Source organism: Suillus subaureus, assembly GCF_016647635.1.
Source record: "Suillus subaureus strain MN1 chromosome Unknown BJ212scaffold_19, whole genome shotgun sequence".
Classification (NCBI taxonomy): Eukaryota; Fungi; Basidiomycota; class Agaricomycetes; order Boletales; family Suillaceae; genus Suillus; species Suillus subaureus.
The window spans coordinates 42,103-64,742 of record NW_024538575.1 but is presented as its reverse complement, the minus strand read 5'-3'; the positions used below and the strand labels follow the sequence as shown (position 1 = coordinate 64,742).

The 22,640-nt window shown below is 48.6% G+C and overlaps 10 protein-coding genes across 10 annotated transcripts; 4 read left to right on the top strand and 6 right to left on the bottom strand.

Annotated features, from left to right (window-relative positions):
- Positions 1-164: 164 nt before the first annotated feature.
- Positions 165-1,525, bottom strand: BJ212DRAFT_1358827 (uncharacterized protein). The gene is made up of 4 exons (XM_041335828.1): positions 1,351-1,525; positions 973-1,291; positions 874-914; positions 165-811 (listed from the first exon to the last, which is right to left on the bottom strand). Exons 1-4 carry the CDS (start codon positions 1,420-1,422, stop codon positions 368-370), a joined length of 876 nt encoding a protein of 291 aa, XP_041192150.1. The 5' UTR covers positions 1,423-1,525; the 3' UTR covers positions 165-367.
- Positions 1,526-2,601: 1,076 nt separating this feature from the next.
- Positions 2,602-3,957, top strand: BJ212DRAFT_1358814 (thioredoxin-like protein). Its single transcript, XM_041335827.1, has 5 exons — positions 2,602-2,729; positions 2,784-2,804; positions 2,855-2,959; positions 3,014-3,389; positions 3,447-3,957. Exons 1-5 carry the CDS (start codon positions 2,697-2,699, stop codon positions 3,599-3,601), a joined length of 690 nt encoding a protein of 229 aa, XP_041192149.1. The 5' UTR covers positions 2,602-2,696; the 3' UTR covers positions 3,602-3,957.
- Positions 3,958-4,317: 360 nt separating this feature from the next.
- BJ212DRAFT_1481550 (Sec63 Brl domain-containing protein) lies at positions 4,318-8,254 on the bottom strand (the record flags this gene model as incomplete). The annotated part of the gene is made up of 12 exons (XM_041340276.1): positions 4,318-4,750; positions 4,802-4,905; positions 4,947-4,962; positions 5,025-5,923; positions 5,972-6,365; positions 6,419-6,675; positions 6,727-7,578; positions 7,630-7,708; positions 7,762-7,857; positions 7,905-7,953; positions 8,003-8,138; positions 8,195-8,254. 12 exons carry the CDS (start codon positions 8,252-8,254, stop codon positions 4,318-4,320), a joined length of 3,375 nt encoding a protein of 1,124 aa, XP_041192148.1.
- Positions 8,193-11,516, bottom strand: BJ212DRAFT_1358802 (P-loop containing nucleoside triphosphate hydrolase protein). The gene is made up of 5 exons (XM_041335826.1): positions 10,156-11,516; positions 9,860-10,129; positions 9,554-9,804; positions 8,551-9,529; positions 8,193-8,505 (listed from the first exon to the last, which is right to left on the bottom strand). The coding sequence occupies exons 1-4, from the start codon at positions 11,437-11,439 to the stop codon at positions 8,551-8,553; spliced, it is 2,784 nt and encodes a 927-aa protein (XP_041192147.1). The 5' UTR covers positions 11,440-11,516; the 3' UTR covers positions 8,193-8,505.
- A 780-nt stretch (positions 11,517-12,296) lies between these two features.
- Positions 12,297-13,896, bottom strand: BJ212DRAFT_250090 (glutathione S-transferase C-terminal-like protein). Its single transcript, XM_041342741.1, has 5 exons — positions 13,728-13,896; positions 13,485-13,664; positions 13,405-13,425; positions 13,244-13,348; positions 12,297-13,186 (listed from the first exon to the last, which is right to left on the bottom strand). The coding sequence occupies exons 2-5, from the start codon at positions 13,518-13,520 to the stop codon at positions 12,653-12,655; spliced, it is 696 nt and encodes a 231-aa protein (XP_041192146.1). The 5' UTR covers positions 13,521-13,664; positions 13,728-13,896; the 3' UTR covers positions 12,297-12,652.
- Positions 13,897-14,471: 575 nt separating this feature from the next.
- BJ212DRAFT_250116 (uncharacterized protein) lies at positions 14,472-15,818 on the top strand. Its single transcript, XM_041342742.1, has 3 exons — positions 14,472-14,529; positions 14,582-14,680; positions 14,731-15,818. Exons 2-3 carry the CDS (start codon positions 14,669-14,671, stop codon positions 15,628-15,630), a joined length of 912 nt encoding a protein of 303 aa, XP_041192145.1. The 5' UTR covers positions 14,472-14,529; positions 14,582-14,668; the 3' UTR covers positions 15,631-15,818.
- A 1,557-nt stretch (positions 15,819-17,375) lies between these two features.
- BJ212DRAFT_249968 (uncharacterized protein) lies at positions 17,376-17,961 on the bottom strand. Its single transcript, XM_041342740.1, has 4 exons — positions 17,893-17,961; positions 17,763-17,826; positions 17,479-17,702; positions 17,376-17,412 (listed from the first exon to the last, which is right to left on the bottom strand). The coding sequence occupies exons 2-3, from the start codon at positions 17,814-17,816 to the stop codon at positions 17,487-17,489; spliced, it is 270 nt and encodes an 89-aa protein (XP_041192144.1). The 5' UTR covers positions 17,817-17,826; positions 17,893-17,961; the 3' UTR covers positions 17,376-17,412; positions 17,479-17,486.
- A 420-nt stretch (positions 17,962-18,381) lies between these two features.
- On the top strand, positions 18,382-19,328 carry BJ212DRAFT_1481545 (uncharacterized protein; the record flags this gene model as incomplete). The annotated part of the gene is made up of 3 exons (XM_041340275.1): positions 18,382-18,420; positions 18,502-19,045; positions 19,099-19,328. 3 exons carry the CDS (start codon positions 18,382-18,384, stop codon positions 19,326-19,328), a joined length of 813 nt encoding a protein of 270 aa, XP_041192143.1.
- Positions 19,329-19,671: 343 nt separating this feature from the next.
- Positions 19,672-21,335, bottom strand: BJ212DRAFT_249923 (uncharacterized protein). The gene is made up of 3 exons (XM_041342739.1): positions 21,306-21,335; positions 21,067-21,246; positions 19,672-21,017 (listed from the first exon to the last, which is right to left on the bottom strand). Exons 2-3 carry the CDS (start codon positions 21,196-21,198, stop codon positions 19,776-19,778), a joined length of 1,374 nt encoding a protein of 457 aa, XP_041192142.1. The 5' UTR covers positions 21,199-21,246; positions 21,306-21,335; the 3' UTR covers positions 19,672-19,775.
- Positions 21,336-21,432: 97 nt separating this feature from the next.
- Positions 21,433-22,639, top strand: BJ212DRAFT_1273426 (cytoplasmic protein; the record flags this gene model as incomplete). Its single annotated transcript, XM_041331084.1, has 4 exons — positions 21,433-21,825; positions 21,877-22,033; positions 22,085-22,239; positions 22,295-22,639. The coding sequence occupies 4 exons, from the start codon at positions 21,433-21,435 to the stop codon at positions 22,637-22,639; spliced, it is 1,050 nt and encodes a 349-aa protein (XP_041192141.1).
- Position 22,640: the final 1 nt, after the last annotated feature.

Genomic DNA, 22,640 nt, shown 5'->3' with positions numbered 1-22,640 from the left:
GTCTTGGCATTCCATTGTGGCTGAGCCTGCTGTCTGAAATACCTACACACCGGCTCCGGTTGCCCCCTACAGCGGTATGATCTGATTTTGATTTATTCCGACGATATAGGAATATATAGTTGTCTCGTTTTGGGCATGGAAATTCTGCTATGCAAACTAGAACACACGACATCAAGTGATAGGATCATTGTGGCCGATAAGCAGTCCAACCAAATATTGCCTTCATCTCTGCATGAACTAAATACATCTGGCATTATCGCACACCAGAAAGCTCCTACTAACAGTCCTACATCACGATTTAAAAAGCTCCTCCTATAAATCTTGAAGAGTACCTAGTCCCTACAAGGTCTCGTGCACGTCCATATCATTACAACCCAAGAACTTCCCCAATAGTCAACCAGCGGTGCCCCTCCCACAGTGAATTATCCTTGCTCGCCGACTCCGCGTCATCCATCTCCGTATCGGGGTTCCACCCGCTACTTGCTCTTCCGACGTCAAAGCCCTGCTGGAATTTCGTACGGAAGTCCGCGGCGGGCACACCCTCCGTAGGAAGGGCATCACAGTGTACCACAGGTACACTGCCTTTATATAAGGCACTAATCTCCGAGAGCGTTGCGCGTTGTCCTTCGATGCGAACTTCGACATCAAGTAGACGAGATGGTGGTTGAGTAGTAAGAATATGAGCTACGTATCCTGCAACGTCGGATATCGCAGTGAAGGATCCTGGCATATCTCCTTTGCCCACGATATAAAGCATACCAGTATCAGTGAGTGCAGTGAGCCAGGGCACGAAGTCATGAAACAATCCATTCTAATGGACGTATCGTGTTCAGCGCGTCATACTTGGAGCAAAACCGGCAAATAAAGGCTTACATAGACGCGAAGAGTGGGCAATCCAATCGATTTTGCGTAGACTGTGAACGGAGGATGAGTCTACACCATAAAGTACTACCATTGGCTGTAATGATTCACCTGCAAATGCATGCTTTTCATGAGTCAGACCGACTGCTGGCGGTGATATGCCGAACTCGCTGGGTACAAAGAGCTTCACACCTGCCTCCTTTGCAGCGTCCGCGAGAACGTCCTGGACATCTACACCTCCGGAAATAAATGAAACGGTAGAAATAAGGACGTCCACTTTATTTTCACGAAGGATTGCCGAGACCTCAGATGCAGATGTATAGTCTGCGCGCACAACCTTCAGGTTGGGATCATCCTCAGGGAGTGCGGAGGTGTTTGTGGAGGTCGGTCGGGCGACGACGAGAATTGGAGCGCCAATGGCCAGGAATGCCTGGCAGAGATCACCGGCTGAGGACAACACTCGAAGATAATATTGTATTAGATTTTCACCTTCACGATAGGAATCCCGATGTGAGGGCCTGCGCCGACAATAGCAAAGGACTTGAAAAGTGCTTCAGACATGCTGTGTTACTGAATTTTGGATTTTACACCCTGAATGTCATCAGTTTATATATCTTTTGCCAGGTCGTTCGTTTCGAAGTGCTGCCAGTAATCCCAGTTGCGCTGAATCACCGAGTCCTTCGGCATATGATCAGGAGTTTATGTTGACAAAGCTGCATGCTTACGTACCACATGGGATATGACAGTGCATGAGTAAAGCGTGTACCTGAATAACTTGGACTCAATATGAACGAAGCAACCTACCTGCAAGCTTACAAGTACCTGGCTGAGTCACCTGCTCCCTTCAAGAAGACTAGTATCATCACTCTCCCAACGCTTTAGACAATGGGATTCAGAGACGGTCCCGAAGATTGGGAGCAGGAAAGGGAGAGCGCTCTGAGCTGATCACTAGATTGACATATCCCCTCGCCACTGACCGGAGTCGTAGATCGATGGTCAAGTACAGCACTGCTGCACGTTGGAGAGTGGGATCTTGCAAGCCAGGCACAAATCAGTCGATTTTCCAGAAATCAAGGGAGATGCATTCTGAATTCCAACAATATTTGTCGTTGGAGCAGGGCCAGCGGCCCACTAGCAAGCAGACAAACTGTGATGCCACGAACATGGTGAAACCTAGTCTAGGTGCTGACTAAGCTGTGACGGGCGTAGCTCCTGCCCTTGGGACCTGGTAGTACAAAAACTGTTTCTACCTAGGCCCGTATCCACCAACCACAGCGCCAAGCGTTCCGGATTGTTCGAGAACGCGTCAGCCAAGCTGATTATAAAGCACTAGCTAGTACTAAAGGGACTCTGAACTCACATCGACGCGAATTGCTTCCGCGGGATCAAACACTACCGGCGTCTCCAAGCAATGTTAATTAGTCAAGCCTTGATAGAGTTCCTTCTTAATCGTATGGCCTGCTCCTTATGACTGAGGCCGAGGGGCGACCAGGATCGACCAAGCACCATCTCAGATGGGCCAGGAGTTGAGACGTTGACAACGTTGGAGCCTCCTAGCTTAGCGTAAGTTCTAGTCGCTTCTAGCGGGTACCTTTCGAGTACCCTTGCAAGGTGACTTATTCTCATGAATGGTAAGCAACTGCTGATGAAGTTGATCCACATAACGTGAACCAGGCAGATCTCAGTCAGCAACTGACTAAGTCATTTGCCGAGCTACTGAATTTTGTACTATAACGAGGTCACAAAGCTCTACTTGTCTCATACATAAATATGAGCATTCTTTCACCTTGGACTTGCATCACCCAAAGTCCCATTCAATCATCATAATCATCATCATGTCCGAACAGGTGACTCTATATCTTCACAAGGTGAGGAACGATGGAGATTGAATAGGAAGACTTGTCTAACTCATGACTCTATAGCTCTCGCCTTTTAGCCAAAAGGTAAAATGACCGCTGACACCATTTCACGAGTCTCTGACGGGAATCGACAGGTCGAACTAGCTCTCATCGAAGCTAATGCACCCTACAGGGGCTACCACGTAAATCTATCCGATAAACCAGAGTGGTTTACTAGCAAAGTGAACCCCGTCGGCAAGGTATGCGATGATGACCTGTATTAGACTATAACGGACGATTGTAACATCCCATAGGTGCCCACTCTAACATATGGGGGACCCAGAGTCGACCCCGAGGATCCATCGTCCTTGTCCTCTAAAATCACGGAATCAAACGTCATCCTCGAGTTCTTGGCGGACGTCTACCCAGACTCTGGCCTCTTGCCAAAGGATCCTGTTTCACGTGCCAAAGTCCGTTCATTCGTTGATGCGAGTACTAAACAAGTCGAGGGCCCGCTTTACGACTTTATCCGAGGGCTCGGGTCATACGAAGATCTCTTGAAGGGTATTGAATTTGTTCAGGGACTTCTCGAGGACGGAGATTTCGCAGTTGGAGACCATTACACCATTGCGGATGCTTGCATCTCTCCGCAGCTCGTAAGGCTGAAGACCATCACCGAGACTGACCTAGGTAGAGTACCCGCATTACACTTGTTCCGAAGAAGTTGACCCTGATTAATGGAATCAGGCAAATTCCCTGTCGGTTTGGGGTTCAAGCTGGGTGAGGAGCTAAAGGGATCTAAATTCGCTAAATTCACGAAATACGCCGACCAAATACTGGAGCGTTCAAGCTTGAAGCAAACCTATGATGAAGTGCGTATTTTTCCGCTACCTTGGTGGTAGGTCAAAATGACTTATTGCTACACTTCTTAGGGGGCCCTGATCGCATACTTCAAGACCTCTCTCGTGCGCGCACAGTGAACATATACCTGATGAAACATAGTTAGCTTCGTACGACAAAGTTTACTCGCTGTTAAAAATTTGCAGTACATTCAAACAAATGACACTGACTTTAACCCAGGGTTGCAAATCACAATGTAGCACACTCGTCTTCTACTCATTTCCTTTGCACAATAATTCTAGATTATCAGAACATAGCTTGCTGTATGTGTTTTTGATTTCATGAAAAACGGGCTGGAAATAGTTGCGGCAGCGAAATACTGCATAGAACATGCACTTTCCATGCTAATCCATCAGAGGGAAACCATTATATGCACCGAAAAATTCAGGAATTTCACCAGTGATTTCACATTGCCTTCTAACACTGCTCTAAATTTTTCTGACATGAAAAATGTGTTATGTTGAGAGCTATAAATGTTGTACTATCGAGATGCAAAGCGTAGTGAGCTTATGTTCGGAGTTGTGAAAAGCCAAATCTGGAGTCCCCCAGTGTTTCCTTATTTTACATAACGTCGTGTAGTTGTGTTATGAAAAACTGGTCGGCACATTTTGCAACTCTGAGCCAGAGATAGTAGACACATCATACAATTAACAATTCGGAAAAAAGCCGTGCGACAATGACGATAAAGATACAGCGAAATCATACATGAGCATACAAACTACTCCTCCATCTCATCTCCACTCTCATCGTCGCTGTCGCTGTCCTCACCCTCCGCAACATCAATGGGATCCAAACTTAGGTCATGATCTGCGCCAATGTATGCATCGCAAATGACATAGAGTTTCAAGGCGTGGTTGCCTTTCGGTAGCGTGAACTCCAATTTCACCGAGAGATTCTTGGTGACGGTGACGCGCTTGATTGATAGCAGCTGTTTTGTGCTCGGCTCCCCAACCACAAGCCACCAGTTTGCTATCTTTTCCGTGGGATAGAAAGGTGCGACAACAGTCTGGTCATCAGGATCTTCTTCATCTGTATCACGGGCAAGAGTAACCTGCATGGTGATGGGTGCACCAGCAGTATATTCTCCCTTTTCAAGCTTGAAGGACACGTCGAGGGTCGGGTATGAATTGACAAATGTCGCTACATCGCGCCTAAACGTGTTATTAGATACAGTTGAAATGTATATATACAATGGAACTTACATTTGACGCCCATCCATTTGCAAAAGCTCGTTGCGTTTGTCATCTTCCATCTCCATAACGTCGTAGACAGACTCAATGCCGGCATCCTTGCAACGTTTGATAGTCTGTTTTTGAAATTTAATCAGTAGCGAAGAGTGCCAAGAACATTGATAGACATGCCTCTGGTTCAAAGTGGGGGATTTGCTTGAGAGGCGAATCGGTCTCCCACATCGCCTGTACACACATCTGTGACAAATCCATCGCTCCTAGTGCATTCAGCCATGCGTTCGAGGACATGACATCCACACATGCTGATAACAGGTTCAAAACCTTCTCCAGAACTAAAACTTGGTCTGCCGCCAAGTCTGGTGGCAGCTGGATACGAGAGAAATGAGCCTGGAGTAGAAGGAATGTCTTGAAGTGGGGAGCTTCGAAGTCTGCACGGTCGAGCTTGACAGGAACACGATCGTAGATGCGGCGGAGAATGATGTCTTCGTGACGCCTGATAGGAATTGACTCGAACTCTGCAGAAGAGGCAACAACTTCCAGAAGACCTTTGAGTTTCGTCCGCTCTTTCAGCGACAGGGTGTACACTTCCACAGTGACGTATGAGATATTATAGTACGCCGCTATCATTCCGAGGTTCAGTGCCGAAACGTCCATTTCATCTTCTATCGAAATGCACTTTGAGTTAACCAGTTCTTGCAAGGTGTTCTCCACGAGTTCCGAAAGGTGATCTGACAAATGCTGATGGCTGACATTGTGAAGATTGTAGTAGTTGGGGTTTTGGGTCATTCGGCGGTAGAAGTATGTCCATGTCAGGATATCCATTGCATCTTGCTTGTTTTCAATCGTCTTGACAGCGATCTCGGCGAGGAAATAGTCGTGTAGCAGATGGGTAGGCAGGTGAGACTCGATGGGCAGACCCTCTGCAAGGAACTTCTTGTAGAAGTCCTTGCGCGTCTGCTGGCACATGAGAACACATCGGCTGCGATCGTCTTCCACTGGCCTACAAGCACGACCTATCATTTGTAGGACGTCCATGACTGGGTAGTCGACATATCGATGCTCTTTGCCCTCGTAGTATTGCACGCCCATTATGATCACCATGTAGCTTGCGACGGGTAGACTCCATGCAGTGTCCTACACGCGCTCAGTTGTTGATCAGTAGAAGGGTCGTGGATTACACACCTTAGATGCCACCAAAACCTGGATTGCTCCAGACTGGAATAAGCGTTCAATAATGCGCTTGTCTTGCTTATCAAGCGCCTCGTGATAATACCCAATGCCATGTTTCAAGCATTCGACAAGACCTTTGTCGCTGATGTGGTCGAGATGGGGCTGCAAGTCAGCTTCTTCGATATTCAAGAAGCGATCGGGGTTGCTATCTGCTCCGCAGTGGATCAACAAGTCGTCAACCGTCAGCCGGCACTGGCGTCTTGATGGAACGAATATGATGACAGGTTTGGTAGGTGAGTGTTCAACGATAGCAAGATAGGCAGGCTTAGACATGGCAATCATCAGCGAAGGGAAATGAGGGATAGTAAAGCTTTGGAGATGTATATCCATGTCCAGTGGCCTCGAGCTACAAAATATCATTTAGTCGACTGAATGTTAATTACGAACTGCAAAATATACCTAGGTGAGAAGTTGAAAATCGCGTGCGATGGTGCACCCATCCATTCACCGAGATCTCTAGCATTAGCGAGCGAGACACCACAGGCGACGATGCGAGTCTTAACCTCCGTTTGCGCAGAAACATAGCGGGTCCTAGATATCACCACTTCGTACGTCGGACCGACTTCTCCACCTACAAGTTGGATTTCATCAGCAATCAATAGACCGATGTTCTGCACATTCTTGCGCTGTCGCCATCTTCGAGACAGGATATCCCACTAGATATATCGGTTTAGTGAGAGATTTACAACATGATTGAAGAAACTAACCTGGGATGGGGTGCAAACAATAACATCCCCCTTCTCAAGAAGTCGGAGATCAGCGCTGGTGTCTCCTGTGAGGCTGACTATCTCTTTGCCGCCCTGCAGGCTGCTGAACTTCCGACGCCACTCTGCAACACGTTGGTCGACCATCTCCTGGTAGGGCTCAATACAGACCGCCCTGGGCTGCTCGCGTTTGCTCCAAAGGCGGAGCAGAGCAAATTCGGCACATATAGTCTTGCCGCTTCCAGTAGGCGCGCCAATAAAGACATTCTCATCAGATGTGTAGAGAGCTTGGAAGACCTGCGTCTGGATCTTGTTGAATGTTTGAATGGTGGACGAGTAGATGCTCTCGAATTCCTTGTTGTGTAGAGCGGACAGCGGGAGTGGCTGAAGTTCGAGAAGAGGAGTGGGAGGTGGGAACTTCTCTGGGAGAATCAAGTGTTTGAAGGATATGGGTAGTCGGGTCTCGGCGTGCAACCATCGGTCGGAGACAACAGATATGTAGTAGTTCGGGGGGACGGGCTCAAACATCGGAACCGTGATGGTGACGTTGTGTTCATCCTCTGCATAACGTTGGCGTAAGACAAATGAGTCGTGAAAAAGAACAATCTCTCCATCGACGTCTTCAACCATGATGAGGAATGTCTCAGCTGTTCCGTGGGTCTTCTCGTCCCATCGGAAGTCAGGGACAATGGACAAGTCGATACGAAGAAGGGAGCGGGTGATGGGCTGCACTTGCGCTTGCAGCTGCAGCTTGGGGAAGCTGTGCACCAAACGATGCACGAGCCTTCCGGCGTTTGGGATGCCAATAAGCTCACCAATTTCAGGAGGATCGAGATCGAAGTAGCGATACCATGGCTGATGAAGAATATCTTAGCACGTGCCTCACTTGAATTGATGTAAACTTACGAATTGTTTGCCCTCCGCTTTTCGGATGACCTCCTGTGGGACACCCTTGAATTGGCGAAGCGGTGTCATGGAGCCCCACCTGAAGACCAAACAATCAGTTGATAATTAACGACTTTATCAAAAACCACCAACATTCGTCGCTCAACCATCTTACATAGGTCGAGACATGCACGCGCTGGTACTGCCCACCCTCGCTTCAAGCAAATTTCAAACATAGCACGAAGAATACTGTAAGATCAGTGAGCTTAGGTAAACTAACTTAAAACAGCACATACCGGCCGGCAGATTGCTGAACAAAGACCATATCGGCCACAAGAGCAAAACCTAATTATCCGGTCAGCACAATATGATAGACGGCCGAGTCGTCACCTACCGTCAAGTTTAAGCTGCGATATATATGCTTGTAGAAGGACGTTGATCTTTGCTGCGGGTTCATCGACACCTTCCTTCACTGGAATAGGCACACGTTCTAACAATTTACCAAGTTCAAGCTTCTCTTCTTGACGTACCTACCAAAATGAATATGAATGTTGAGCCTCGCATTACAGACAAAAAAGCGACATACCGGCAGAAGTTTGAACTCGTTTGAGAGCGCAAACACCCGGAATAGTTCCAATGTCGACATGGTTGGTCTCAGATGCTGGTTGTATGTAGCCATCGAATTGTATGTAACATAGTAGTGAGACGCAATACGACCAAGCTCGGTGCTCTGGAAACGACCAGATGCGCGTTCGTACTTGATAAGATGACATTTTTCCAGCAGAACGGCGGCAGAATGGGCAATGTCAGGCGCGTTTCTGGATAAGACCATTGTCGTCCTCCTGGTAATCAATGCCAACACCATACAGTCCTGGGGACTTCAACATGCGAACATAGCTGTAGGAAACGTCAGTGCTTTTACTGCTGTGTGAACAAGTGAGCTTACAGATAAGTGTACCCCAACCACTGGACAGCCTCGTCACGGTTGCGAACAGTTCCAAGAACAATTTCTGCGTTCAAGTTGTCTGCAAGCTTCGACACGAACTGAGATTCGATTGGCAGCTGCTGGTTCAGCAAGCTGAGGTAGTACTGCAGCTCGGAGTGGTTCGTAATAATGACGCCCTCGCCGTACGTATCATATTGCGGGCGACCAGCACGACCAAGCATCTGCAACACATCCTGGGAGGAGAGTTCAACCCAGCGGCCTTTCTCGGGGTTATAAATCTGCGTGCCCTTAATGATGACGGTGTGTGCCGGGAGGTTGACACCCCATGCGAGCGTTGCTGTGCAGACAAGCACCTGGACTGCACCATCTGCGAAAAGCTCCTCGACAAGATTCCTGTCCTCTCTAGTCATACCGGCGTGGTGAATAGCGAACCCAAACGGCAAGAGATCGCGCAGATTGCCATCTTTGACATTGCCTGCTTCCTCCGTGAGGATCTCACGCGTCGCTGAGTCGGGACGAACAAACTGCGTGATCGTCTCCTTCTCCATGGCCATGTCGCGGATGAACTTGGCGGTCTTGGCGGTCTCCTTGCGGGAGTGCACGAAGACAAGGGTCTGATTCTTGCCCGCTTGGTCAAGCACCTTCTCGTAACAAACCTCATTCATGACCTGGAAACGCTTGATAGCCTTCTTCTCTGTGACACCAATGAACTGCTGCTGAAGCGCACATGGACGGTACGAGGCATCGAAATAGAATAGGCCTCTCGATTCGTCCACGCGAAGGAATGTCGCAACATCTTGGTAGTTTGGAAGCGTAGCTGAGAGACCGACCAGACGAACGTACTCTCCTGTTTGCTCCATCCTCCGTATCGTGCGTGCCACAACACTCTCAAGCACGGGTCCACGCTCGTCATGTAGCAGGTGAATTTCATCAATAATCATGAGCCGAACGAGGTTTGTATAACTCGTGTCGGTACTCTTGCGCGTGATGACGTCCCACTTCTCAGGTGTGGTGACAATTATCTGGGTCTCCGAGATTTGCTGTTTCGTCATTTGAGAGTCTCCCGTGAGCTCGCCAACCTTGATTCCGAAAACGTTCAGCCGCGCGTTGAAGTTTCCAACCATTTCTTGGACAAGAGCCTTCATGGGCGCGATATAGACAATTTTGAAATCGTCGAGGGCAAATTCACCTGTAGCCTCGTCACGATATTTTGACAGCTCGTTGAGGATAGTGAGCATGGCGACGTTGGTCTGCAAGGTCGACTTAGTGTCTGAAAGATGAAAAATGTAACAGATTACCGCTTACCTTACCAGCGCCAGTAGGCGCACAGAGTAAGAGGGGCTCATCCGTCCCGAAGGCAATTGGGTAAAGCTTGCTCTGAACTCGATTGAGCTTGGGCACAGTGAATGCCTTTCTTGCCCACTCCGGCAGTGCAGTAACAGGTACAAGCTCTTCCTCGCCGCCTTGCTTTTTCTGGGGTGCAGGGACATGAATCTCCTCATATCCCTTGCGTGCCCGCTTGAATGAGCCTTCAGGAAGCTTGCACTTCTTGTTGGACATCAGATGCCCCCCTGACTGAATGCCATGCTCTCTAGGTCGACCGTGCGCTTTGGTTGCACTGTCGAGCCTGGTGCAAGAGTTGCTGTCTTTGGCACCGCTAACTTTTTCTCGTCCACATCCATGGCATCATCCTGCACCTTCTTGGCCTGGCGGTCTCCAGCAAGCTCTCGCAAGATCCAACCAACACCCTTCTCTCGCATAGCAACTTCGATATTGATCCGCTCGTCTGCGTCGCTCCGCATGAGCTTCGTGCACCATACTACCACATCCCGGTTTTTGAGGAACTTGGTGATCACGTGGAAGCTCTGGAACTCGAACAGCTCCATCAGCTGGTTCTCGCAATCGCGCAGACCTGATTCCGAGCCGAGGATAGAGAGGACAGACGCTGCCTTGTCCGCTGCAGTGACTGGATCCGGGTAAACTTCCGATATTTGACGTTGCACCCAGAAGCCATCGATTGCGTGCGGCGAGACGATGTCTTTATCTGTTTTAGCCTTTCCAGCTCCACGGGTTGACGAACCACCGATGACAAGTTCCTCGTCACCTGCTTCCTCAGCCCCTGGTGTGGTTTCATCTACTTCGTCCTCCTCTTCGTCACCCTCCTCGTCTGAACCGTCCCGAATTTCATAGCCTTCCTCGTCTTCTTCTTCCTGTTCTTCGTCATCGAATACGACTGCAACTCCAACTTCGTCGTCAATTTCGGCGTCCTTGCGCTCCATATCTGGGTCCGCCATCGTCTCATCCTCGGCACCATAGTCGGTAATTTTTTGCGCTCGGGCCACGAGCTGAGAAAACACGTCGTTGGAAACGGGGCCCAGCACCTCCTGAATCTCTTTTTTCTTGTCAAAGTCCTTCATGGACTCGTTCTTGAGTGTTTCAAGGACGGCGTCGGTTGCGCTGCGAACAATGTCCTGTGCTTGGTCGCCTAGCACCTGGTGTACCGTGGATAGCATGACTTCATAAACCTCACGGGTTTCGGCAGTACGGGGGCGGTATGAAAGTCCTTCGACGTCTTGTGTCGCATCAATAATATCCGTGTACCCGAAACCAGCTTCTGCACGTCGTTTCACGACCTTTTCTGGAGCTTCCTGCTTGCCCGCGTCTCCTGCTTTTTTCTTCTTCTTCTCCACATCTTTTGGGGCTTGACGCTGAACGCGTGAGCCCATCTCACGAGGGTCAATCCGCCCCGCGAGAGAAGTAGGGGCGCCATCGGGCTCTCTGTCTCTCCTGGGAAGAGCAGACCTGTCAGCGGTCAAGACAAGGGATGAAATAGCACCATAGTTGTAGCCAGAAAGATCTGGTTTGCCTCCTGGTCTCCCAGACATTAGATGAATTTGGTCAGGGTTGGAAGAGGTTGAGAAAATCACGAACAACAATCGACTATCGTCGCCGTTGACGCTGAAGACGAGCAGACCTAAATTTCCAGTTTGTGTTGAGTAAGCAGCTGATCACGTGACCAAGTGGCTGTGTCGACCAGTAACTATTGCCGTCTGAGTCTCAAAAATCAAGAGTATCAATGTCAACAGTCAAGACGCTCTTTTTCTCTTTTTTTCACAAAAACTAGTCCTGCTTACACGAACTCTGCTGGAAGATGAGCTCGACAAAGAATCATCAAGCATTTGGTGTCGAGATCGGCTCCTTCAGGACTTGTACAATGACCATCCTCGCAAGTACGTTTCATTACGGGCCTCACGGGCCCCACTACTTACTCTAGCTTTACAGCAATTGCATGCGACAGGAACGACGAAATACCACCAATACGGAATGAGCATCCATAGGTGGTGCCCCAGTGTTCCACACTATGACGGATCGAAAATAATAGTGTGAGCGAACTTCGGTGCCAAAGTGAGCACTTTGCACGACGTCTAGCTCAGAGGAAATGAACAAGGAGTGCATATGTTGTGAATATTGACCAACAATCTTCCACGAATTGTGAAGCGTTTACATGCAAAATTTGGAGCGTTCCATATCATGTGGTCCAAATGTTTCTCTTCCCAGCGCCTTTAGGTAAGGCGCGGTGTAGAAATATCAATGCGTTTCCAAAGCGTATCAAGCACAGGCTCCTTAAATGTCCCGCAGGTTCTCGCAAGAGCAGCAATATTTGGTGACTCGTCCACGGTCTTCATGGATAGCTGTGAATATGTCCAGTAGGATCTATCCATAAGAGATAGACATGCACGCATGACAGTGACCAGTGAAACGAATTCCCTGCTTAGTTCAGGCCTAGGCCGGGTGCTCACTTAGTCAGTTGGGTTCAATGATGTACAACTCGGAGGCACGACAACTCTACAAAGATTCCTGCAGCAAAAGAACACTCAGCCGTTTTGTTTATCGTGACTGAAGGACCCACACGACATCATTTTGACCTATCGGCCACTCTGTAGAACAACAATCTTAAACAGTTAAATGATGGTTAATGGTACAAAACCGTGATGTTGCATATGTTAATATCCTCTTATGTTTATTTAGCCAAGCCGAACCTTCTCGTGAAAATCTCTTGCACGACGTCCTATTGACCAGTTGTTATGATAGCAGCAATTATCGGCAGAGTAGCGGACGCACCTCGTGGAATGTGGATTTGAAGCTCTGCCTTGCTAGGATTCTTTGCACATAACCGTTAAATTTCGCATACTTGGGGTCCTCCAGAGCCTTCAAGAAGCTCTTCCCCTCCTCATCTTTGTAGGCACCAATTCCCTTCTGCACCAACAAGTTCAACCTTGCCCAGAACGGCGCGAATGCAATGTCTGCAATGGTGTACTGGTCGCCAACAGCGTATTTCGCCCCGTCGGGTAAAATGTCCTGAATGGCATCCACGCCAGTAAGGAGAGCGGCATGTGTGCCTTCCGGGTTGCCGGATGCAAACTTCATGAAATTGGGACTGAATTTAGTGGACACGATCTCAACGAAGAAACGGGCCTTGGCACGTAGCACAGGGTCCGCAGGCAGGATATTGGAAGACGGGTACAAATCGCCGATGAATTCAACAAGGATCAGCGACTCCGCCAATTTGGTAGACTCGGGAGAAGGATTTTCTGGGGCAACGTCGGGACCACCATAAGCGATAGCCGGCACCTGCCATGAATCCACTTCAACATGCGGTCATATTGCAATGGAGAGTGGGGCACACACCTTGCTGGCACGGTTCACCTTTGGGGCGTACCACTCTGGCTTATTCCCCAGATCGATCTCGTATCTTTTGAATGGGGCACCAGCCTCGGCGAGGGCAATTTCAGTCTGGATTGGTTGAATCATCACAACAAGCACAGTTATCAAGGCTGATGAGGACATACCCTTTGAGCGTAGGGGCATACCTATGTGCATGGGTAAATGTCAGTATACGGCCTCATAGCATGCTGCAGTTATGCAGTACCTTCGCAGTGTAAAGGGTGATCTGTTCTTGAGCCATGTGATGGATGTTATGCGCTAGTCGTCCAGGTGGGAGTTTGGATGTACAGCTGAGATACTTATACTTGGGTCGAACAAGCGCATGACTAAATGATCTCGAGTCGGACTGACCGGGATATCTATACGTGCGAAATATGTGAGAAATCTGACGCAATCGCAGTTGCTTTATCAGCGCTGACTGATCTGTGAGAGTCTAGAGGCCAGTTACCTGTCTGCGCTTGATAAAGCTTCAGGTGACATCCACTTGTGGAGCTCGTGTTGTTTCAAGGATACGGCTCGAAGCCTAGATTAGACATTGGCATCACCACCCTGCGGCAATATTTGTTGAGTGGTGGCCCAAGTTCGGTGAGCACTGAGAATCAAGATTCCTTCGAGTTTGAATAGAGCTGCCCGAAGAGATGATAACAAGCGCCCCAGCGTTCGTCGATATCTATGCATCCGAGACCTTTGATTGACTTGATACGGCGTTGGAAGTAGTTGTGTTCTCAGATCTGAGACGTCTGCCTCACGAGTCGTACTAGTCAGAGACGGATTTATGCATTTCTCGGCAGCCACGGTGAAGTAAGACGCACCCTCATTTCCGGGCCCGGGAAAGGACAAAATGCACCCTCAACGTGGCATGTTCATGTCCATTTCACTGGCACGTCCACTTGATCTTATCCAACTCTTATCCATCGATATCTGCTCTGCATGCCTGCCTGGACAATATTTTCGCCGAACGACCCGGCAACCAATTCGCGAGACAAGAATGTTCACAATCATCCAATGCGCATGAACATATACTGGATTATGAAAGGTGTCTATCATATGTTGGATCCATCAAACGAACCGAGTTCCGCAACTGATGAAGTAAAACACATCGCAACCCTCGAATACACAGTCTCGCAAGAAAATGCGGGTCCTCCTGACATATCAAACCTCGTCATACATCTGCGCCTTTGCACACAGACTGATACACGCTTTGATGTTGTGTTACGTGACATGCAGATCGAAGACAAGGTAGAGAACGTGTGCGTTTCGCTCCCTGGAGAGCTTACGCCGGTTCTGATGGATATCTCTGAGTTCGTCCGTGAGTTCGTCCTCAGAAGGTCCGCTATCAAGTGGAAACCAGCTTCGGACTGCAGTTTTGGCGGTAGGATATGGCAACAGATGCAAGCGGAGGCAAGTGTTGATTGTTCATCCATTATCATGATGCAAATTGAGTGCTTTAGAAATACCGTCGACGTGTTTCACAGCAGGAGGTTGTTGGTGTTAAACAACTTAGTGGATGCCCTTTATGCTTCTCCGGTCTTGACCAATGCAAAAGCTGTCAGGTTGCATCCTGCCGATCGCTCGGTTGCCATGGATCTTCCGAACCCCCACTCGCACAGTGCATTAAGCATAAAGACAATACACTATGTTTTCCGTGCCTTGAAGAGCAGGGGTCCAAGAGGGAGCTAGAAAAATGTCCTGGGTGCAAATCTTGGTGCTGTGCCACGGATATAAACTCGTGTATTGGGCATCCCGCTACCACACCCTCAGTTTCTCGCGCATCCTCCATTGAACAGTTTCTGCGTGCGATGACTACCTGCTCCCAATCAACTAGCGTCCACCCTCCCAAGGGCGGTTCCTGCAGTCAATGCAAGCAGCCGGGATGGCGGAAATGCCGAGGAAACGGATGTTGGTCAAATGGCAATGTGATCTGCCCAGAATGTACCAGTGGTGGTACCACGTGTATGTGTCAGAAAGTATGGGCATGCGATATCTGCGCGGAGCACGACAGTCGCATCTTTATCCGCTGCCCGCGCTGTGACAGGCCGTTTTGCACCTCTTGCACCTATATCGACCAATGCAAACGGTGCTTACGTGTTACCCTCTGCTATGACTGCGTTGAAGAAGCGTCGGATGCGGATGACTTTGAGGATGCAGATGACGCAGATGACGGGGCAGTAGAAACGTTTGCCAAACTCACCGGGACATGCGAAAGCTGTGGGGTCAGGGTATGCGATCGCTGCGCGCCAATTAAAGCCTCGTGGTTTTCATGCCCGGGATGCCTGGCGATGAAGAACCGTCGTAATGCGCTAGGCCAACGTGATTATAATTATTTCAGATTTTTAAGCGATATCCAGTGATTGGATGTTTAATGCTGCTCTATTGCTGGTGAACCGGAGCCATGATTAGAGATGAATAGAAGTACGAATGGATTGAGGTTTCTTTTGTTCTAATCACACATTGTGTGCAGCGCTAGGACTCTTATCTAGGTCAACCCCCAATGGTCAGATCTCAGCAATCACAAGGGACTGCGAACTGAAACCGTCGTGGTATCAGTCCTAGGGTATAGCCGTGATCTTGGCAGGTAATCTGGATCAGTTCGAAGCACAACTTTAGGTAGTTCATCCCCGATCGCATATGATAACTTGAATATGGTATCAGATTTGAGTCAATGCAAGCGGTGGGTAGAGTCTCAATGTTACAGTACAAGATATACCAACTCGGATGTATCACTCTCACCATTTGCAATGCTCCTCAACGTTTCTCATCAGAATGAGATCTATCCGACATACGGTCACCGACCAAAGGATTGATCTGGTGCAAAAAATGGAGAGGAATAGAGGATCGTCGGCATTATGGGATCTCCCTCCGAACGAAATTGCATGTGCCAATGTGCCACCGAGTCCCATTATTCCAGGGCTTGGACAATATGTGGCAGTCCATGCGACACGACGAAATGTAAAGTTTCCAGATGAGAAATAAACGCTAGTTGCTTCCATTAACAGAGTGCATGTAACTGACGTTTGTTTCGAGTACCTCGGAACTAGCGTGGCGGTCCGTCCGTTTGCAGAGCCTCCTTCAAAGCTTTATATTTTTCCTCCAGCGGTGCACTGGTTGGCAAGCGTTCCCAAGGATCAGTCGCAGCGAAAGCAATACACCAATAGCGCTTCTCCTGAAGCGTTTTCACTCAACGGAGTTTGGTGTAGGTGTAAACACCCGTCTCTGTCCTGACATGCCTCGAAGCCAGTAAAGTGATCTGCATTGCGTCGTCGTACGTCTTGGGGCGCGGAATTCGGATCAACGCATCGTTGGAATGACCATTCCCCTCCAAGTGGATTTTCCCATGACAATACTTGAAGAAGTATTAGAATACAGAGACGGTTAAGATAATAACTGCGTGCGCTTACCTCGAATTCGCGATGTTTAACGGTGGTGTCGAAAATGTTGGGGTTTGAACGAGCCTGCAAATCGCGTCAAGGCTGTGTACATAGGACGTCATGTGACAAGGCACGTGCTTCCAGGTGTGTACAAAGACAACGCGGTCGCGGTCACCGCAACTGGTGAACAATACTTTGATACAACAAGTACTGCGACTATCACCGCGTGGCATCCACCCACATGCTGTTCTCTTCTTTTGTCAATCGAGTCAACTTGATCCAACTGTTCTTTTGTTTCCTCTCTTCGGATCAAATATCATCTGTTGTTCTATGAACGAGCAACGCAAAGGATAAAAATTTACCCTTGTTATCCATCGCTAGAAATGCTGTAGGTCAACCGGTCACGCGCATCGCGCACGGTGGACCGTCTTCAATGAAAACAACCTTGAGACCAACCTGAAAACACTACTGAGAAGTTTAAACGTTCCTACTCATTGAATAATACGTACAATGTGACTATTCAGTACAGTACTCATTTGCAATGCTCCTTAATTGACATAACAACGACGTATATCCAACATAGGGTCACCGACCAAATGATTAATCTAGTGCAACAAGAGGGGGAGGGGGAGCTACTAGTAATGGAGGACCCAGGGATCTCCTTTCCTCAAACCAATACATGAATAGCGGCGAGAAGGTACGCTACCACAACTCGGGATTCGAACGCACGGACGGGTATGTGGGGCAATTCATGTAACGAGACAACTGTATGGTTTCGACAGGCAAAATAAGCACCAACGTTTCTACCGACGATTTGCATAGGTCACCGACGATTTGATTCAAGAAGCTCGGAACCAGCGAGGCGGTCCCTTCTTCTGCAGAGCCTCCTTCAAAGGTTTGTATCTTTCCTCGGGGGGCGCGCTGGTTGGTAAGCCGTCCCAAGGATCGCTCGCAGCGAAGGCAATGCACCAGAAGATTTTCCCCTTGAGAGTTTTCACTTGACGGAATTTGGTGTAGGTGTAAACGCCCGTTTCTGTCCTAACATCCCTCGAAGCCAGGATAATGGTGTCTATTGAGTCATCGTACGTCTTGGGGCGCGGATGACCCAACTCAACGGCTCGCTGGTACAACCACTCATCTGCCACCAGATATCCATAGTATTTGACCATGATTACGATGCTTTGAAGTTTGAAGAAGTATAACATTAGAACACAGAGATGGTTCTGACACACTGTATGCACTTACTTTGATTTTGCGATGATTAGCAGCGATGATGCTGAACATCGAACAAGACTTACCTTGTATATATATAGGACGTCATGTGACAAGGCACGTGCTGTAACCTCGCGGTGGGCTGTGGCAAGTGGTGAACAATGGTATTACAACACTTCCACGATCACCCCCATTTTTGTCATCCTCATTTGCCCATCAAATCAAAGACCGATCTTTTTTCCCTCTCACTTGGCCCTTGGAATCAATCACCACATCATGATTTGTCGTGACTCATGACCGTACGAAAATATTTGAGCAACCGCGACTCGGAGCGAAGGATCATAACCATTTTAGTTATTATTCATCGCTGAAAACGATGTACAATAACACCGCCGCAAGTCGAAGAGACACACCCTCATTTTTCTCCACAAGAAATCGAAGTCTGTACTACATATATATATAACATATTGCCAGTCGACGTCCAAGTCATTCCGAACTCGAGCCACGCACTACTGATTCGCTATGCCCCCCTGGATTCTCCCTGGGCGTCGCAATAATATGGTGATGCGATACAAAGCAATCTTGGAGACTTCGCTTGCGTTCTCTCGCACACATAACCCCCGCAACATCGAATTTTTCTAGTACCCATTGTGGGACCAGACGCTCTCAGATCTGGTGGTAAACATCCCAAACTTAATTGTTGCACCTCAATTCCCTCTTTGGTTTGTGCCTAGAGATGACGATCGTGAGGATGAAAATGATGGCGATGATCCGGAAGAGATAGTAGTAGTACCTGAGGGAGAGCAGGAAGCCCGAGGAAGTCGTATTATCAAGGACGAGGACGAGGACGACGGAGACCTCGAGATTGGAGTGGGCGATATCTCTTTCGCATCAACCGTCCCGGAAAAAAATGCCGGTGTCCTTGTGGATTTCGCGATCCTCAATCTGACCGCAGTGGCTCAGCCACTGCAGAGGGATCGTTATGGAGGATGGAGGATTACTGCGGCGAGCGTCGGCCTTCTCGTAGAAGTGAAAAGATTTCCGAGCAGGAGTCTGACAGGGGAGGAACAGGAATCGCGGATTTTTGGGCCGCTTGCCGAAGCCAAGAACGATTTGATTGAACAAGCTGGATACCTCTTCTTGCAAGACACAGACATGAATTCCGTCTTGGCCATCGCAGCCACAGGTAATTAGTACATCTATATATCTGGACTACATACCATAACCGTCATGCTGCAGGTCCGTATTGGAGTGGTACTACGATACGTCGTGGCGACGTCAATCAGACTATGCACCGTCTGTCAGAAAAGGACCCAAGTTATCTAGCGCCCAGTGAACGACGCCCTGACCAGAAGCTGAGTTGGAACAATGTTCTTCGCGTTGATGTCCCGCGTTCTAGAGACCGCTTGCACACGATATACAACACTTTAAAGGACATGGGAGTGTTAGAAGTGCCGGCGGATGTATGACGTATTCGATTCTGAAATAATCCACTCAATGTCATGTATTCAAAACCGCCAGTGGTTGGTAGGCATTCCCAAGGATTGGTTGCGGCGAAGGAGATGCACCAATAGTATTTCCCCTGGTACGTTTTCACTCGATGAAATTTGGTGTACTAGATGTAAGCGCCCGAGAGCCGGCTAACCTGACGAGTTTCCCGAAGCTGGTGAAGCTGGAATGAGACAGGCGATTCCATATCTTGCAAATCTGAGGGTTATGCGGCGCCACAGGGGGCCCGTCTATCAAACAGACCCAGTGAAACGATCATTGCAAGTGGAAAGATCAAATAGAAGGTGAACTTACGCCAATCACAGTACCGACTGGTAGTTATTAAGTGCCACTTCACGATAAAGTCCGTTACAACACCGTGACATAGCGGGTAGGATTACAACGTAAGACGGGATCGGGTGGAAGAGCTAGTGCATGACTTCGTTGTCCAGTAAAACCTGAAGAGTATGCTCAGATTGATACATCCGCAGAGCATCAGAACGCCATGTCTCCCATTCCCAACAATCGTTTCCCAACAACTGAAAAAGTCCCTTCATATGTGGCTTGCACGCCTCGGGACGATCGCCATTGTCAAGGATGAATGAAATTCGGTGATAGGCACGTCCATGACGGACACACAACGCCATATCTGGCCTACCAAGTGAGTCGAATATCCTTGCGAGTTCCTCTTCATCCTGGGACAGCAGGTTGCTGCCTTCATCAAATGCGAGTGGCAATAGCATTAGAGGCGCAGCAAACGCGAATGACTTCGCAACAACTTTGGACCATTCCCAATCGATGATGCCAATGATATCAAGTTGGTCATTGACGAGTATGTGGTCGCCCTTATCATCTTGATGGCGCAGACAAAAGATTTCATTGTCCATTGATTCGGCCGGAAGGATGCGGGGATAGGCATCCAGCAGAGTGCGATATATGAGGTAGGATGTTACAGGATCATCGACAGCCCACTCAGAATATTCGATGAGGCGAAGGTTACAGTTAATCGTGTGATCTAGATGTTGACGAAGGCTGGTAAACGGGCCCAGTAGGTTAAGTTTCTGGTAATAATTCGGTTCAAATATCACGCGATCCGCGAAAGCACCAATAGACGCATGCGGCTGAATAATAGAACCGGTTTGTCGGAACGAATGACGATCGAGTGTGATGAAGATATTGGCTAGTTGATGGAGTACCCGACGACGTTGGTCGGGACCTAAATCGTACCACTCAAGTGGGAAAGCTTGCAACTTATCCATCAGGATATAGTTGACGTCGACGCCGTTTGAATCGACTGTTAGGCCATATCCGTGAACGGCAGGAGTTGGCACTCCAATGCAGTTAAGATACTTCAATGTCGCAAATTCACTGAGCAAAATGTGGTTTTGCACAACTGGGGGAGGCGTGACTGCGGTTGTTCGTTGAATACGAGCAAGCCAGACGACATGATCGTCAAATAAGATGTCAAGATGAACATTCATCCCCCCCATCATCTTCGAAAGCTTACAGCGGTTGGCTGTGGCTGCGACGAGAGCTGGAATGGTGCACGGAATATTATTGCGAAGAGATGATGCAACGTTTGCTAGCTGAATGTGTCTGATGCGCTGTTGAAGCGCCACGAGTTCACCAGTTTCTGTCTTCACGAAGGCTTTGCAAAACGCGTCCCAGTCCTAAGATTCATTAATTGAGCAGGTAAATGAAAGAGTGGCTTGGACCAACATCTTCGCTTTTGGGGCAATCGTGAAAAGGAGGACTTTGGTGTTTTGAACAAAGCCGACGGTGACAGCAACCCATAGCAATGCTGCATCTGACTGGCGCATTATGACAGTCAAGAATGTCGCAAGTGAGCATTTTTGAAGCAAACTACTCCACATAGTAGCTTGAACTTTGGAACCTACACTGATCGGAGTTTCGATGAGTCAGATGGGCTTAAAACATAGAGCCGGGCGCTTCAGCACCTTCATGAGCGTTACCATTCAAAATTTTAGAATTGAAGACAAGTTTTAGCATTAATAATGCCAGACGGCCCCTTAAGCCAATCGCATCACGTGGTCCCTTTCCAGCTTCGCTTTCATCTTTCCTGCTATGCCATTTGGTGAAGTGGTGTGTGGTGCGCCAGGAAGTGGTAAATCGACGTACTGCTATGGCAAGCATCAGCTATTCACTGCTTTGAATCGCCCGATTTCCATTGTAAACCTCGACCCAGCTAATGACAACATCCCTTATCCATGTGCGATTGACATTGCTTCTTTAATCACCCTCCAGGATGTCATGGACGAACACGGTCTTGGCCCAAATGGAGGCATGCTTTACTGCATGGAGTACCTAAATGCCAACTTCGATTGGCTTGAGGCACGGCTGAAAGAGCTGGGATCCAACGCATATGTGTTGTTCGACATACCTGGTCAGGTTGAGCTTAGCACTAATCACGAGGCATTAAAACACATAGTGCAACGATTGACAAAGATTGGGTTCAGGGTACGTTCTATGATGTTGGTTCTGTCGTTGGGATTCTCTGAACAACGCTAGTTAGCTGCCGTTCATCTCTGTGATGCGCACTATGTGACCGATGCCGCGAAATATGTTTCCGTACTTCTCCTGTCCCTCCGGACTATGCTACAGTTGGAACTGCCGCACGTCAATGTTTTGTCAAAGGTTGATCTGATAGTTCAATATGGAGACCTGGGTGCGTGTTGGTGACCATGCAACACATCGGAGTCACTCATCTTTCTCGTAGACTTCAATCTCGATTTTTACACGGAGGTTCAGGATCTTTCCTATTTGGAGAACGCACTGAATACTTCATCACCGCGGTACAATGCTCTCAATATGGCATTATGCTCTGTAATCGAGGACTACAGTCTTGTGGGATTCGAAACACTAGCAGTTGAGGTATAGCGATGGGATTTCTTATGTGATCCGAATATTGAATTACTCGTTTGTGCAGGATAAAGCCTCGATGCTCCACCTGACACGCGCTATCGATCGAGCCACAGGATACATTTTCGTGCCACCACACGACGCCCCGGCACCAGAGGGGACACTTGAAACTGCGTCCGTTCCTGCATCGACGAGGCCCAACACCTTTTCACTGTTCTCATCTGCTGCGGGCCAGATGGCAGGTAGCGTAGGGGATGTGCAAGAACGTTGGATCGATGCTCGTGAACAATGGGATGCATTTGAACGCAAAGAGTGGAGGCAGGAAGGGGAGATGATCAGGGAAGCGAGGGAAAGGGAGAAATCAACGCAAGGTGAACGGAGGGGGAAGAGTGGAATCAGGGAGCGGAAATAGA